Source organism: Myxine glutinosa, chromosome 7 (assembly GCF_964187855.1).
Source record: "Myxine glutinosa chromosome 7, kmMyxGlut1.1, whole genome shotgun sequence".
NCBI classification, from domain to species: domain Eukaryota; kingdom Metazoa; phylum Chordata; class Myxini; order Myxiniformes; family Myxinidae; genus Myxine; species Myxine glutinosa.
In genome coordinates, this window is record NC_136267.1 from 116,926,048 (window position 1) to 116,939,451 (window position 13,404).

At 43.9% G+C, this 13,404-nt stretch overlaps 1 protein-coding gene across 5 annotated transcripts in view; it reads left to right on the forward strand.

Moving 5' to 3' along the window:
* Positions 1-9,794, forward strand: part of LOC137431526 (pygopus homolog 2) — a 35,210-nt gene extending 25,416 nt beyond the window's left edge. For 2 of the 5 annotated variants that reach the window (XM_068122924.2, XM_068122926.2), the window contains one exon: positions 1,857-9,794. In XM_068122924.2, the coding sequence (XP_067979025.1) occupies positions 1,857-3,278 (1,422 nt within the window). In that variant the 3' untranslated portion in view covers positions 3,279-9,794. The remainder of the gene's footprint in view (positions 1-1,856) is intronic. The other 3 variants (XR_010985290.2, XR_010985289.2, XM_068122925.2) reach the window with 3 other exon arrangements.
* The last annotated feature ends 3,610 nt before the right edge of the window (positions 9,795-13,404 follow it).

The window sequence follows — 13,404 nt, forward strand, 5'->3', positions numbered from 1 at the left end:
TGTCACACATGACCGAGTACATGTTCTTTGAAAATGACAAGTTCAAATCACATTTTTACAAGTTTGGCTAATCGGTGCAAGACAGTTTGAAATGGACGCATTACTTGTCGACTGCCAAGTTGATTATGTAAAATTGTTAAGCTGGTTTCGTAATCGTCGGTTGCGTCATCCTTTGTTTAAGATGGGTATTTAAGATGGGCCTACAGTGTATGGGTTTAGAGACAGTCTGTGTCATTGAAAAGATGGTTCAACTTTCGACTGAACAGCGGACCTTCGTGGTTACAACCTTTCACCAAACTGGAAGTTTGCAGTGAACTCGTGATGCGTTCAGGGAACGTTTCCCAGAACGGGAGCCTCCAGCGACGAATGTTACGACGACGACGAATGGGCGAATGTTAGAAAATACCAAGAGCATGGCACTAGCCTCAACCGCAACAAGGAGAATTCTGGTAGGAGGCGCACTGGGCTATCTGAAATGAACATTGCAGCAGTAAGGCAGCAAGTTTTGGAGCATCCTAGGGATACCAGCGCAAGACGAAATGGGACGGGATTGCCTTCGGCAACATTCAACCGAATCACAAGACTGGACCTCCACCAACATCCATATCGGATTCACATCCGGCATCAACTTATGCCAGGGGATTTTGCCAGGAGGCTGGTGCTTGCCAGATGATTGACAGCACGTTGAGAAGCAGATGTCAATTTCCTGTGGTATCTCGTTATCGGCGCCGAAGCTGCTTTCGCCATGGACGGCAAGGTCAATACCCGTAATGTTCTTCAATATGCACCGACGGGACAACCCCCGAAATTTAATTTTGACACCAACATGAATTGACAAAAGTGGACTGTTTGGTTGGGACTTTGTGGAAGTGGTCAGGTGATCGGACCATTTTTCTTTCAAAGGAATGTCAATGCTAACAGGTATCTGCAGATGATCAATGATGAAGTTTTACCGCAGCTGGAGGAGAACTTTGAGCAACAGGTTCGTGGTGTTTTCAGATATCTCTGGTGGGCCCAAAACGGCGCCCCAGCACATCGTCTTATCGCTGTCCGAGATCGACTGAGGGAAATCTTTGGAGACCGAGTCATCGCCCTCAACCATGCAGTGGAATGGCCGCCAAGATCACCTGACCTCACACCATGTGATTATTTCCTTTGGAGACATTTAAAGAACAAGGTGTTTGTAACTCCTCCCCATGATCTTGACGAATTGCAGGGCCGTATTCGACATGAAGTGGATGCTTTGTGCAATGACCCGGCTATGGTGAGACGAGCAGTTCAGGGCATGCTCCGCCGCTGTGAGCTTTGTGTTGAAAGGGGAGGTGGACATGTTGAAGGTGTGGGTGCATAAAGGCCAATCATTCCTGAGAAAAGTTCACATCTGACGTTCATTTGGCACCAATTATCCTGACTTGCATCGATTAGCCAAACTTGTAAAAATGCGATTTGAACTTGTCATTTTCGATGAACATGTACTCTGTCATGTGTGACAGCAATGATGCATGGAAGGTATCAATGGAAAGCTGAGGATCTCCTCTTAATTAGTAAACCACATGTAAATTGTCAAAATTAATAACGTTTACATATTAACCCCTTGAATTCGGATTACCTTTTTTTTTGATATGCACTGTATATATATATATATATACATACATACATACATACATACATACATACATACATACATACATACATATATATATATCCTCACTGACTCAATACATTTGATGGTGTTGTTTATTTCCAGATTATGCTCATCTCTGAATGTAAACTTATACTTCCTCACATTTAAGTCTTTAGTTAACAATATTACTCGTTGCCATGGCTTGTTACATGTAGGTTTTGCCTCTTTGCAGGGCCCAGCACCCTTATCCGAATTTGCACCTCCACTCACACCCATGGTTGACCACCTTGTCGCTTCAAACCCATTTGATGACGACTTTGTGCCTACCAAGGTGTGTTTGCCAGGATTTGTGGCAGCACGTGGTGCTCTTCAACCACCTGGCTCATACTTCCGCATGCCAGGTGCTTTGCCGCCACGCATGCCCTATGCTGGGGTACCATACAGCGGTCCTTCACCACATCACCTACCTGGACCACAGCCGCCCTTTCCTCCAGGCTACGTTAGCATGAGCTTTCCTCAGGGAAGTGTCGCTGGTCCTGGGGCTTATGGTAATCCTGTGTCCATGCCATATGGTCCACGTGGCCCTCCTGTGTTTCATCGGGGTGCTGGCAGCTTCAGTCCCCCTCACGGGCCCATTCCCCACCCTACAGGGAACCAAAATTTTACATCGGGGCCAAACCCGGCATTTACACAGGGATGTGTGCCACCCGGAAGTGGCAGTGGAGGCACGCCCGGAGCACCGGTGTTTGTCTCAATGCCAGCACCAGGTATGAACTTTGTACAAGGCCTGGTACCTGGGGGTCACCCAGCTATGGGGCCTGGCCCTGGAGGTGGTATGCCAGGTCAGGGGTTGCCACAGGGTAATGGACAAGGTCTTAACCATATGGGTGGTCAAAGCTTTGGTCAAGGCTTGAGCTCTGTTCCAATGAGTCAAAGCCCCAGCCCAACAATGGGTCAGCTTCTAGGTCATGGGATGAGACTAAACAATGGTTTAGGTGGCAGCCAGCCAATGGTACAAAGCCCTGGACCAACTGGTACAAAGTCTGGTCCTCCTGGAATGAGCCTAAACAGCCAGAGTCCCAATCCCAGTGTGAATCATCAACCACCAACGCCAATTGTCTTGAACCAGAACAGTAAGAGTTTTGGGCAGGGTGGAGGAAGTAGCATGAAATCTCAAGATAGCAACAATGTATTTGGCCCCACAGGTGAGTCATCAAGTCCTGGAGGTGCACAGGCGCATAACTCCAACCAGACTGTCAACTCTGGTCAAAGTAACAATGGCACACACGATGCCGGGGCTCCTGCCGGCACAGGAGGCACTGGGAATGGCAGTAATGGTGGGAACAGTGGAACCGGAGGCACAAGTGGTAGTCAAGGTCCTGGGCAGGGCCTCAGTACATCTGGCCCAATGTCCTGTAGTCTCTGCCTGCAAGAAGTGGTAGATGGACAAGAGGCTTTGCCTTGTGAGGCTGCATGCCATCGGTGGTTCCACCGCAAGTGTGCGGGCCTCACCGAGCTGGCATACAAGCTTCTTATGGGTGAGGATTGTGCTGTCTGGGCCTGCGATGCATGCCTCGTCGGGTCTGATGCAGGACAGCACAGGCTGACGCCCACTTTGGGAGCACAGCCTTCTCCTGCAGCCAACACCGATTAAATGCGTCGTTTGCGATTGCTCTCCTGTTGCTTGCCTCCTCGCAAAAAGGTGACATCTCCTTAAGCCAGCCTTGAAACAGATGTGTTGAACTCCAATTATTATTTTTTTTGTATTTAAATTGTATTCAATTTTCATTTGTGCTTTTATTTTGTGTTTGTCGTGGCAACTCATTGAACAATGGCTGTTTGCCTTTAACAAGTCAATTGACCTAATGTTTTGAATCCTGTAGCACCAACTTCAAGCACAATGTAATATTTTGCATCATGCCCCATCAGAGGGGTTGGGATTTGGTTCATAGGGAGGAGAAGTAGGGTTTATGCTGGGGAGTTGAAAGATGTGGAGTGAAAGGATAGTGAAATTACAGCAATTTTGTGACGTCTGCATGTAAACAGTGCAAGAAAAGATGTACAGAATGGCTTCCAGGTCTCCTGTATATAACTGAAATGGAACGTTTGACGAATACGAGATTTCTATAAAGGAGAACATTAAAATTGATCGAATCAAAATTGGGGCACCGTGGGCACGTTGGGGTCCAATAACTCCAAATGTAGCTCAAAGGGAAGGGTTACGCACGATTATGGCGTGGCGGGGAAAAAAGGTCCACTTTACTTTTTGATAATGTTTGAGCTTTTGTGGTCTGTCTCGAACAGCTGGGTCTTTGCTCTTCCTTGCTGTAATTGAAGTCAGGGCCCATGTCGGGTCGAGCACCTCCAAACGCAGTTCCAAACCATGAGCTGCATTCGGTGCGGCACAACTTGACAAAAGGTCCACCTTGCTTTTTCTTAATTCTTTGGATTTTGTTGTCTATCCTGAACAGCTGGGTCTTTAATCTTCCATCGTCGTGGTCGAGGTCAGGCATTGGTATTACCCAATGTGAATGCTTGCTGATGTTCTGTCCATTTATTGTGGAATGGTGTCCACCCCCACCACTCCCACCGATTTATTCCACCCCTCATTTCCAATCTGCAGCCTCAGCGTCCACCAGACAAAGTTGAAATGGTTCATCATGAACTCTGTGTAAATTTTGATCCCACCTCGTCTCCTCGTTCATGTGATGCAAATGAGTTTGTCCCCCCTCGCTCCCCTCTCCGCCCCCCACGATGATGTGCCAGATATCCAAAGCACATGGTTTGCCCTTGCAGGCACGACTCCCCCTCCCAGCCGCTTTCCTTCCCACAATAGTTGATGAATTAAGGTATAAGATGGTATTTGTAACGGTGTGGATTTTACATTACCGCAGTGAGCAATCACTATGTTATTTGGGAACGAAAGCACAAATGGATGGAGAATGATGATACTTGAAGTGCAGTTTGGTTATTTTCTTCTTTTTTTTGTTAAAGATATTTATATCCATGGACAGTCCCCTATTGATTATTTGCGGTGTTGATTTTATTTTGAATGGCACATACTCTTTCCTTTGTTCTTGATGGTGTTTTTGTTCTCTATCTCTCTGCTCTCCTCGGATGGTTGAATCGTGATTTCTATGGCAAAGTGCACGGCCGAGGGCAGAAGCAACGGAAAACCGAAAATGCGAATCAAACTAATGGCCCGGCCCCACTTACACGGAATTTGATCCTACACGGTTACCTGTCATTATTAAAATTGTTGCTCCAAGGTTCGAAATGGGGAGTTTTTATTTTCCTGGTCTCCGTTTCCAAATTATCGGTGACCATACCGAGGGCCACGGTGACATTCCACCCATGCTGTCTCAGCTTTACGTCGCTTGGGGGTTTCTTTTGGAGGATCTGATGCTTGTGACAATCAAATCTGACGAGATAACTAGGTTTGTATTTTATAGGTCGTTGAGGTTTTGAGGGAAATGTGGATACGAGACATTGCTTGAAATGGTGCTCGTGTGGCTGAACAAATGGAACTGCAGGTTTGAAGCAACACCTATGCGACATCTTTTGTTTCTGTTAGACAGCAGGTGTTTACCTGTCTCTCTCTCTGGTGTCTCTCTCACTCCCCTCCACTCCCACCCCATACATGCAATTGAATCAATCTGCACAACACATTCTGCCCACCTTCTGCCCTGCCAATATTTGCAGCCTCGATGTTTTCCTCCTCCGTGTCCCAAATTATGCAACGCAAGGCACGCACGTTTATTCCTTTCATCGGAGCCGTGACCTGGAGAAATTAAGAACGTGCGATCGATCTACTGTAAGTCGTTTGCCATCGGTGCTGCCAAACCAAATGAGAACGTGAGTGCTGTGTCTTCTCATTAGCAAACTGGAATGCGTTTTGGGTTTTTGAAGTTTTTTTAATTTGCGGAAAGCTGTTTGTGTTTTTGGGAATACTGCGTTGAGCCCATGTTAGGAATTTGTTGGCACTGTGAGATTGCGATAGTGAAATAATTCCGACAACTTTGGCTCTCCGCCATTCTTGGCAGGAAGAACTTGCAGTTTTGTGCACTTTGCACCATAAAACACTGTTTTATTATTTGGGCCTATACACAAAATGTGTGACTTTCTCTTGGTCAGATTTTGGACACCTTCCCTCCCTCCCACATGTGACGCTTTGCCCAACACACACCCTCCTCCTCAAAAAAACATACATGACTGTGAAGAGAGCAATGTCGCCTTTTTTCAACTGGATCAGCTTAAGTTTTGCATGTTTCTTTTTTGTTTGTTTTAAAATCGGTGTCTTCTAACAGCTCAGTCAAATCTAACAAACTCTCAGTTGAACTTCCTGCTTTCTTCTTTTGGGAAATGCCCTGTCAAGGCTTTGCATTAATTATTTAAACAGCACTTCTGCCATTTTTGGATGAATTCGACCAATGCTCTAAAATGCTAAGATGCAAGGTTGCTATAAAATCTAAATTGGCATGTCCTCTTGTGGTGAAGGGGAATCCAAGATGGCTGCACCCATGAAGATGAAGATAGTGTCAGGTGACTATGGCTCTCACACACCTCTCCTGTGCCCCGTTCCCCTCTTCCGTGACACTCTCTGTGTACACTCCCCAATGCGTCATATATTTTTGTACAGTCTCCTATTATCATTTCTTGTTGCCGCACATCTCATGCCATTGCAGATCAATTTCTGCCGCACATTGCTACATCTCCCGTCGCTTCTATCCGACGTTCCAAAGTATCTGAAACCTGAAAACCAGGCTATTTGCGCCGCCTCAAATGACATTTTCAGCAGAGATGGCGCTGCGTCGAGCAGCAACATTCATTTGTTTTCCTTGCATTTTGCAGCTTTTGTTATTTAAACCCGAGCTAAACGCCATCACTTTAACACCCATCGCCTCAGCTGTGCCTGAAGAATGACTGCGGTTTTGGAAATTCTACCCTTTACTCCCAAGTCACGTGTCCCTCACCTGCGAGCAGTTTGCAGCGGATCCCAAAATGTTTGTTTTGCAGTGACCATATTCGTGGGTGGGAGAGAGGTCGGCTCCATCCAAGATAGGTGTAGCATATGAAGGGCAATGTGGGATAACAATTGTTATTTCCGTTTCCAATAACGCACAAAGAAAGCACGAATGGCAGATTTTGGACGTGTTAGCTTTTTCCGCCATTTTATTTCTCCGTTTAAATGTGCTCATTTGCCAAGCGAGCGAATCTGTCGGGAGACTGAGTAACAAATTGAGGAAGGTCCTTTTTTCGTGCCTTAGTCCAGTCGTGTGTCCAACAAGCTCCATGGAGAGTGTAGAGCCTTGGGCGCAGGTGCCACATACCCCTGGCCCTCACCCATTAGACGTCCAGCTGTATTTTGTTTTGTCATCGTTTCCTCGGCCTCCTTCGACGGTTTTGCACATGCGATGAAGTCCCGAATACGGGAGATGAGCCCGTCCGAGTTCTAGCATTTGCTGTATTTGGGATTATTGCTCATTGGGTGACCGAGCTCCAATGATGCACAAAATTAGATGAAAGTTGAAGATTTGTCGTTTTATTCACCTTATTTTTTGATTACAGTGCCCAACTTGGTTGGACCTGTTTAAAAATGGATTTTTAAGTATATATATGAGCATCACCTATACCATTTCTATGATGATGGGATTAAGAAAATAAGAAGAAGACAAAAAAAAAAAAAGACCTCAACCTTAGCCCAGTTTTCTTGGAATCCTGCACAAGGTGTGTGTGTGTGTGTGCACGTGTTGGAATGATGTGTTCTTGATGTTTCCCGCATCAAACTCACTCCCGGTACAACTGATCTATGATATCACCATAAGCCGTCCGACATGACATAGGCCCAGGTGTGGACATTTTGCTTCCAATCCCGATTGTAAACTCAGTTGTTACGTTCATGCGCTTACTTAGTGGGTGTGTGAATGCACTTCTCCTCCGCATGCTCACCCTTCTCCCTTCACTCACCCTTCTCCCTTCACTCACCCCCCATGCCATCCAATGAGCTGCTTTAGTACAAAGTCGTCGTTTTTGTCGACAGAGAAAACTGAGTTTTTTGAAATCCTCAGTGATGTGCGTGGCACGTTTATTATTATTATTATTATTATTATTATTATTATTATTATTATTTTAATTCTCCATAGTAAGTTAAACTTCATGCTCTGCCTCATTCGCAGCAGAGCCGTATGTTTGCGACTGTAAATATCCGAATTGTACATATGTAGCAATCTTGACAAATTATCGTCTTGTATTTGAACGGTCAAGCAAACATCCTTTCAACATTTTGGCACCGATGCCAGGAGTGTAAAATTTGCGCTAATATTTAGGAGGACATGTGCTGTTTAAATTTTTTTTTTTTTTAACTTTTGCCGTGTATGAACCCGTGCTCAAGTGCTGCACACCAATTTTAATGTGCCAACTCACCCGAACAGCAGAATTTAGCCTTCGCCCACAGCTTGTGCCAAACCCATGTGGCGCCGCAAACTCTTCCACAACTTTCCACCCAATGCTGGCTTTGCACACCGGTTTGCTTTTGTGCTTCTTTTCAAAATTGTGGTTTTGAATTGTGAGCCGATGCCAAATTACAAAAACCCTCCGCTCGTTTCTGTGAACGTTTAAAGTTTTGTGGATGGGAGCCATGCCTGGTGTGTCCTGGTACTTTCCAAGCTGCTGGGGAAAAAGCTGGAGGGATAAGTGAATCGCAGTGTATTTTTGTCACTACAAAACGCAAGTATTTTCCTCGCTAGGGTTGGGCTTTATCCCTTTTTTCTCCATTTTTTGCAGAATATACTACTCGGTGGTAGTTGAACTCAACTTTAAGATCCGGGCAAGACTTTCAGCTGTGTAAATTTCTCGTAATCATCCAATGGGATGTTGACCGGGCTGTTGTGATTGGCCCTCTAGCCCTGCCAGGGGCCTTCTCTATTCGACTGCAGCAAGGTGCCTGCGTCTTATGATGTTAGTACTGTACCTCCACTTGTCAAGGATAAGATCAAGTTTCTGGTTGTTTTAAGAATAAGCAAGAAGTCAGTTTTAGTGCAATAACCATTGCTTGGGCCTCAACGTCCCATTAAAGCATTACAGATTTATTTTGCTTGTCTGCAATTTCAAACACTGGTAGAATATGCTGTTTAGCTATTAGGTTGTCCACAGCAACACAACCTCTAATGTTGGGTCCACAAGAGCGGCTTCTTGAGTTCGCACGTCAAGTTTAAAGATGGCCGATCGCGATGAGGAGAATGAGCACTGCTGTGGATGTTGGTAGAGGGCAATGGTGGTGTGCCCTTGGCTGGGACACCTATCTCCCTTGGTTCCTGTCATGGGGAACAATTTGGCGATAGGTGTGCTATTGATCAGTTTGAAGCTTGGCCGTCAGTTGTAGAAGCACAATTTTTCACCTCGATCATGTGAAGTCCATTTATAGGCCGAACCTGAAGCGAAATTGATGTTTTGGTGTTATTTTGAGCACAGCGGTGGATTTTTTAGGGAATAACAGCTTGGAGAAGGTTACTGCCTGGATTACTTAAGTGGGTGGAGGTTCTGTGAAACACATTGGATTTTGGATAAAAAAAACTCAGTGTAGAATCTGTACATGGAAGCTTTTAAGTGTTGAGAAGACTTCCTCTCGAATATAAAAACCCAACCCATGGAATTATTTTAATTCGCTCTCTATTCCTCAAATAATTTTCAGCGTGACCGTTCCCGATTTCTTCCAGGAGCCTCTGGCCATTTGAGTCCCTTCCAAGTTGTCAATGATGCAGGACCTGATGACCCAGTTTAGCCTACCTGGTAGATCTTGCAAGTTTGCTTGAATAAAAAGGTGCTTATGGCCGACAATGACAAATCGATGTGTAGGTGGTGACAATGGGCAGAATGGAGCTGTCCTCAAGGTCTTCCACTATCGCCATCGTGCTGAGACAACATTATGCTCATTCCACAAGTTCCTCTAATTTGGGTGAATTGCTTTGGACATGAGGGCATGTGCAGTTGCTCTGACATCAGCATGTGATCTTGTTTAGAGGTTAGGGATGACAATTTGGTGTCCTGTGTTTGGGTAGTAGTCTAATTATATAGTTTTGTGGTGGTAATGAGATTTTAATTTTTTTTACTGTTTTCATACTCCCATCATTACTTGTACATGGTTCTTTGTAATAAAAGTTTTTTGAGATGACTGTTGTAAATGACGAGTTTCCTCATTACCTATGACAAAGCCAACATACCTCTGAGATTAGTACACAGGCAGCCCACTTACCTTTGATGTTAATCCAGGTTCTCTTCCAAACCCAACGATAAACTGTCAGATTGGTTCTTTGTAGGCATAGTATTGTATCGAGTACTCCGTCTCAGGTGAATGTTAACCAAGGTGTCCTGTCTGCCAACAAAGAGTAGGCTAGTTCTTGCCACCACCCTGAACAAATTCCAAAATCCTGACCAGACCAGTACTTGTTGAGCATCAGGTCTGGCAAACCACTTCCTAAGATGAGTCCATCTACTTCTGGCAGCCAATCCCAAAATATGGGATTAATTAGGTCATTAAAGAAGTGGAGAGATTATGGAGCAAACTCCATTAACGCACTTTTTTTTGATGAATTCATGGTTAAACGACATGGTATTCAAATAATACTTACCCTGCGCAGTCAACTTGGTGTGAACCACTCTTCTGTTTTTGAATGTTTTTTTGCTTTGATCCAATATGACTGCCAGATCACGTGAGCGATTAGATCATCAATTTATATTCTCTGATATAATTGTTGCATCGATCATGCTCAATAAATTTCAAGCTGATCAGACTAAGCTTTGTCCGTCAAATTATGATGTCATCGTTAACACCTACTCCCCATGCGGAGTTCTTTACAATGAGCCACGTTTCAATTTTTTCCATGAGCGGTTTCCGAGATATAGAGGTGCAAGGATTTTCGATATTTTTCCAAGATGGCGCCTGCACCATGTGACCTATGACGTCATAATTATTTTAAAAATTCGACAGGATGAGGCGTGTCCTTCGGACTAACAGTTAGAGAATTTTTTTTTTCATACTGATGGGGAATAAGAATAAGATATGTTAATATCTTATTCATGGGGAATAAGATATGTTAGTCATCAGTGCCTTCATTATGACGTCATAATTCGACAAGTACAACACTTCTCCGATCATTATCTATCTATAATTCCAGTAATCTCTGTGTGTATGTTTGTATGTTTGTATGTCTGTATGTCTGTGACCGCTGTTTCTCGACAACCACGGGTCCGATATACTTTAAACTTGCCAGGTATATTGCTGGGGACCCGAGGATGTGCCTTTTCAAGGTTTCATATTAATCGGAGAAGTAGTTACCGAGCTATGTCCAAAAAACGATTCAACCTATCAGAGAGCAGCGAGCTATCACGTGTGCCGAACGTGGCGAACAGACTCTGCCTCGGACGGCACATTTGAGAGCGTATTCATTTATTTCACGTTGGCAAACTATGTTGCCGCTATGTTGGCGTTAAACGATGTTTTAAAACTAATTAAAACTAATTTGCGATTCTTTCGCTTTCCTGCGCGTTTGTGCATGCTATGGCGATTTCTTTACCAAACTCCGCAAGCCGTTCGCTTTGGACCAAACCATTTCATGTAAATAGAGGGGGGGGATTGTCACCGTACTCGCAAGCCGTTCGCTTTGGACCAAACCATTTCATGTAAATAGAGGGGGGGGGGATATAATTTTAGATATAGATATAGTACGGGCATGCCCTAGTTTTTAAAATTTCAGCAACTGCTGGTCTGATGGGCACGAAATTTTCACCATCGCAGCACCTCCTCCTTTAGAATATTTTAATGATAATCACGACGTCATAGGTCATGTGGTACAGGCACCATCTTGGAAAAACCGAAAAATGTTGCACCTCTATCCAAAACCACTGCATGGGAACAAATTGAAACATGGCTCATTGTAAAGAACTCCATATGGGGAATAGGTGCCGTTAACGATGACGTCATTTAAAAATGGTTACAATGGTTTTCCTCGAGAAAAAGTGACGTAAAAAAGTTCAAACTTTATTTCGCAAATTTCCTTTTGATAATCTGGAGTGGGAATTCTGCCAGGGATTTTCACTTTTGGGTGAGAACTGAGAATCGCTCCGAGGTCAAACTTCTTTAGTTCAACTCCCACGGTAATGAAAGTTAACCAGTTAGATGTTATTTATGTCCTCTTTCAGCAAATATAACACTTGCTACCGTTCTTGTTTGATAGGTTGTTACCCTGCGATCGCGAAGCGAAAAGCGGGGTTAAGCATTCAGGTCCGCACGGGTGTGTGCCATACGTGTCTGCATTTTAGAAATTCATTTTCTCGGCAACTGTTGGTCCAATTGACACGAAATGTTACCATAGAAGCGTCTCCGCCTGTATAACTTTTTTTATTCATAATTATGACGTCATATGTCACGTGGTACGGACGCCATCTTGGAAAAACTTTACACCTATATCTCCCAAACCGCTCAATGGAAAAAATTGAAACATGGCTCATTGTCAAGTACTCACCATGGGGAATAAGATCTGTTAATGGCGGTCATTGGTGCCTTAATTATGACGTCATAATTCGACAGGGACAACGCTTCGTCTGATCAGTTTGAAATGTATTGAGCGTGATCTATGCAACAATTATATTAGAGAATATAAATTTATGATGTCATTTCTCACGTGGTCTGGCAGCCATATTGGATCAAAGAAAATGTTCAAAAACAAGAGTTGGCTCACAAGTTGACTGCGCAGGGTAAGTATTCTATGAATACCATCTAGTTAGGTATGTTAGGGAACAGCTTGGACATGAGGGCTGAATATGAAGTTTGCCTACCCTAGTAGGTCCATATTGAAGGAGCTATACAATACCAAAGTTGTTGCCAATAAGTTTCCTCAAGTACTGTAGAGGAATTGCTTCTTGCCCTGTTAAGAAGTTGCAAATTGAAAATTCTAATGTTCAAAACCAATACGAACCCTCAGAAAACGATAATTCTCGGTTTATACATCTCACCAACCAACTGCCTCAACTGCACTACGTCACACTTTTCCCTCCCAATGTATGGAATCTTTCTGGGATCGAGTGTTTAAATGGATGCCACTGGCATCAATTGAGACTTTTTCATTCCTGTTAAAGTTGTGTCTTGGATTTGAATTGGTGGTCAATATTACGCAGGGAAGGATGAATGTGTCCTCAGAGCATTTCAATTTTTTACGAGTAATCAGCGTCCACAACCATTCTTGACCGTTGTGGAAAATCAGCCGAAGCCCTCTTTTTTTTCTCTCTCTCTCTTCAGTCCTCACTTTTTCACCTTTAACCCTTGGACGCAGTTATTGGGCCTCGGAGGCCCACAAGGTTTTTTTTTTGTTGCAAAAACTATGCTGTACAAATTTTTTTGGAATGAGCCTCATTTTCACCGACTTTCATGTTGTTACACAAAATTCAGTGACATAAAGAAATAAAAATTCATTCAGGCTCGTGGGAAAATCTTCATTCTTCACTTATAACCTGAAAATCCAACACGAATGCAGGCCTGGGGCCTTCGAGGCCCCACATAAATGTTGTTGTACTACTATGTTATATCATTATTTTCTTGATAGCCTCATTATATGCTCCTATAACTTGGTTACAAATAATTCAGTGACAAAAATATGAAAATTAAAAAACTTCACACGAATACATTGGTGGGGCCTCCGAGGCCCAATGGCTGCATAGGTGTAGGATTTTTGACAGTTGTGGTCATATACATTCTAAATAGGATTAATGAATCATATTTTTTGAGC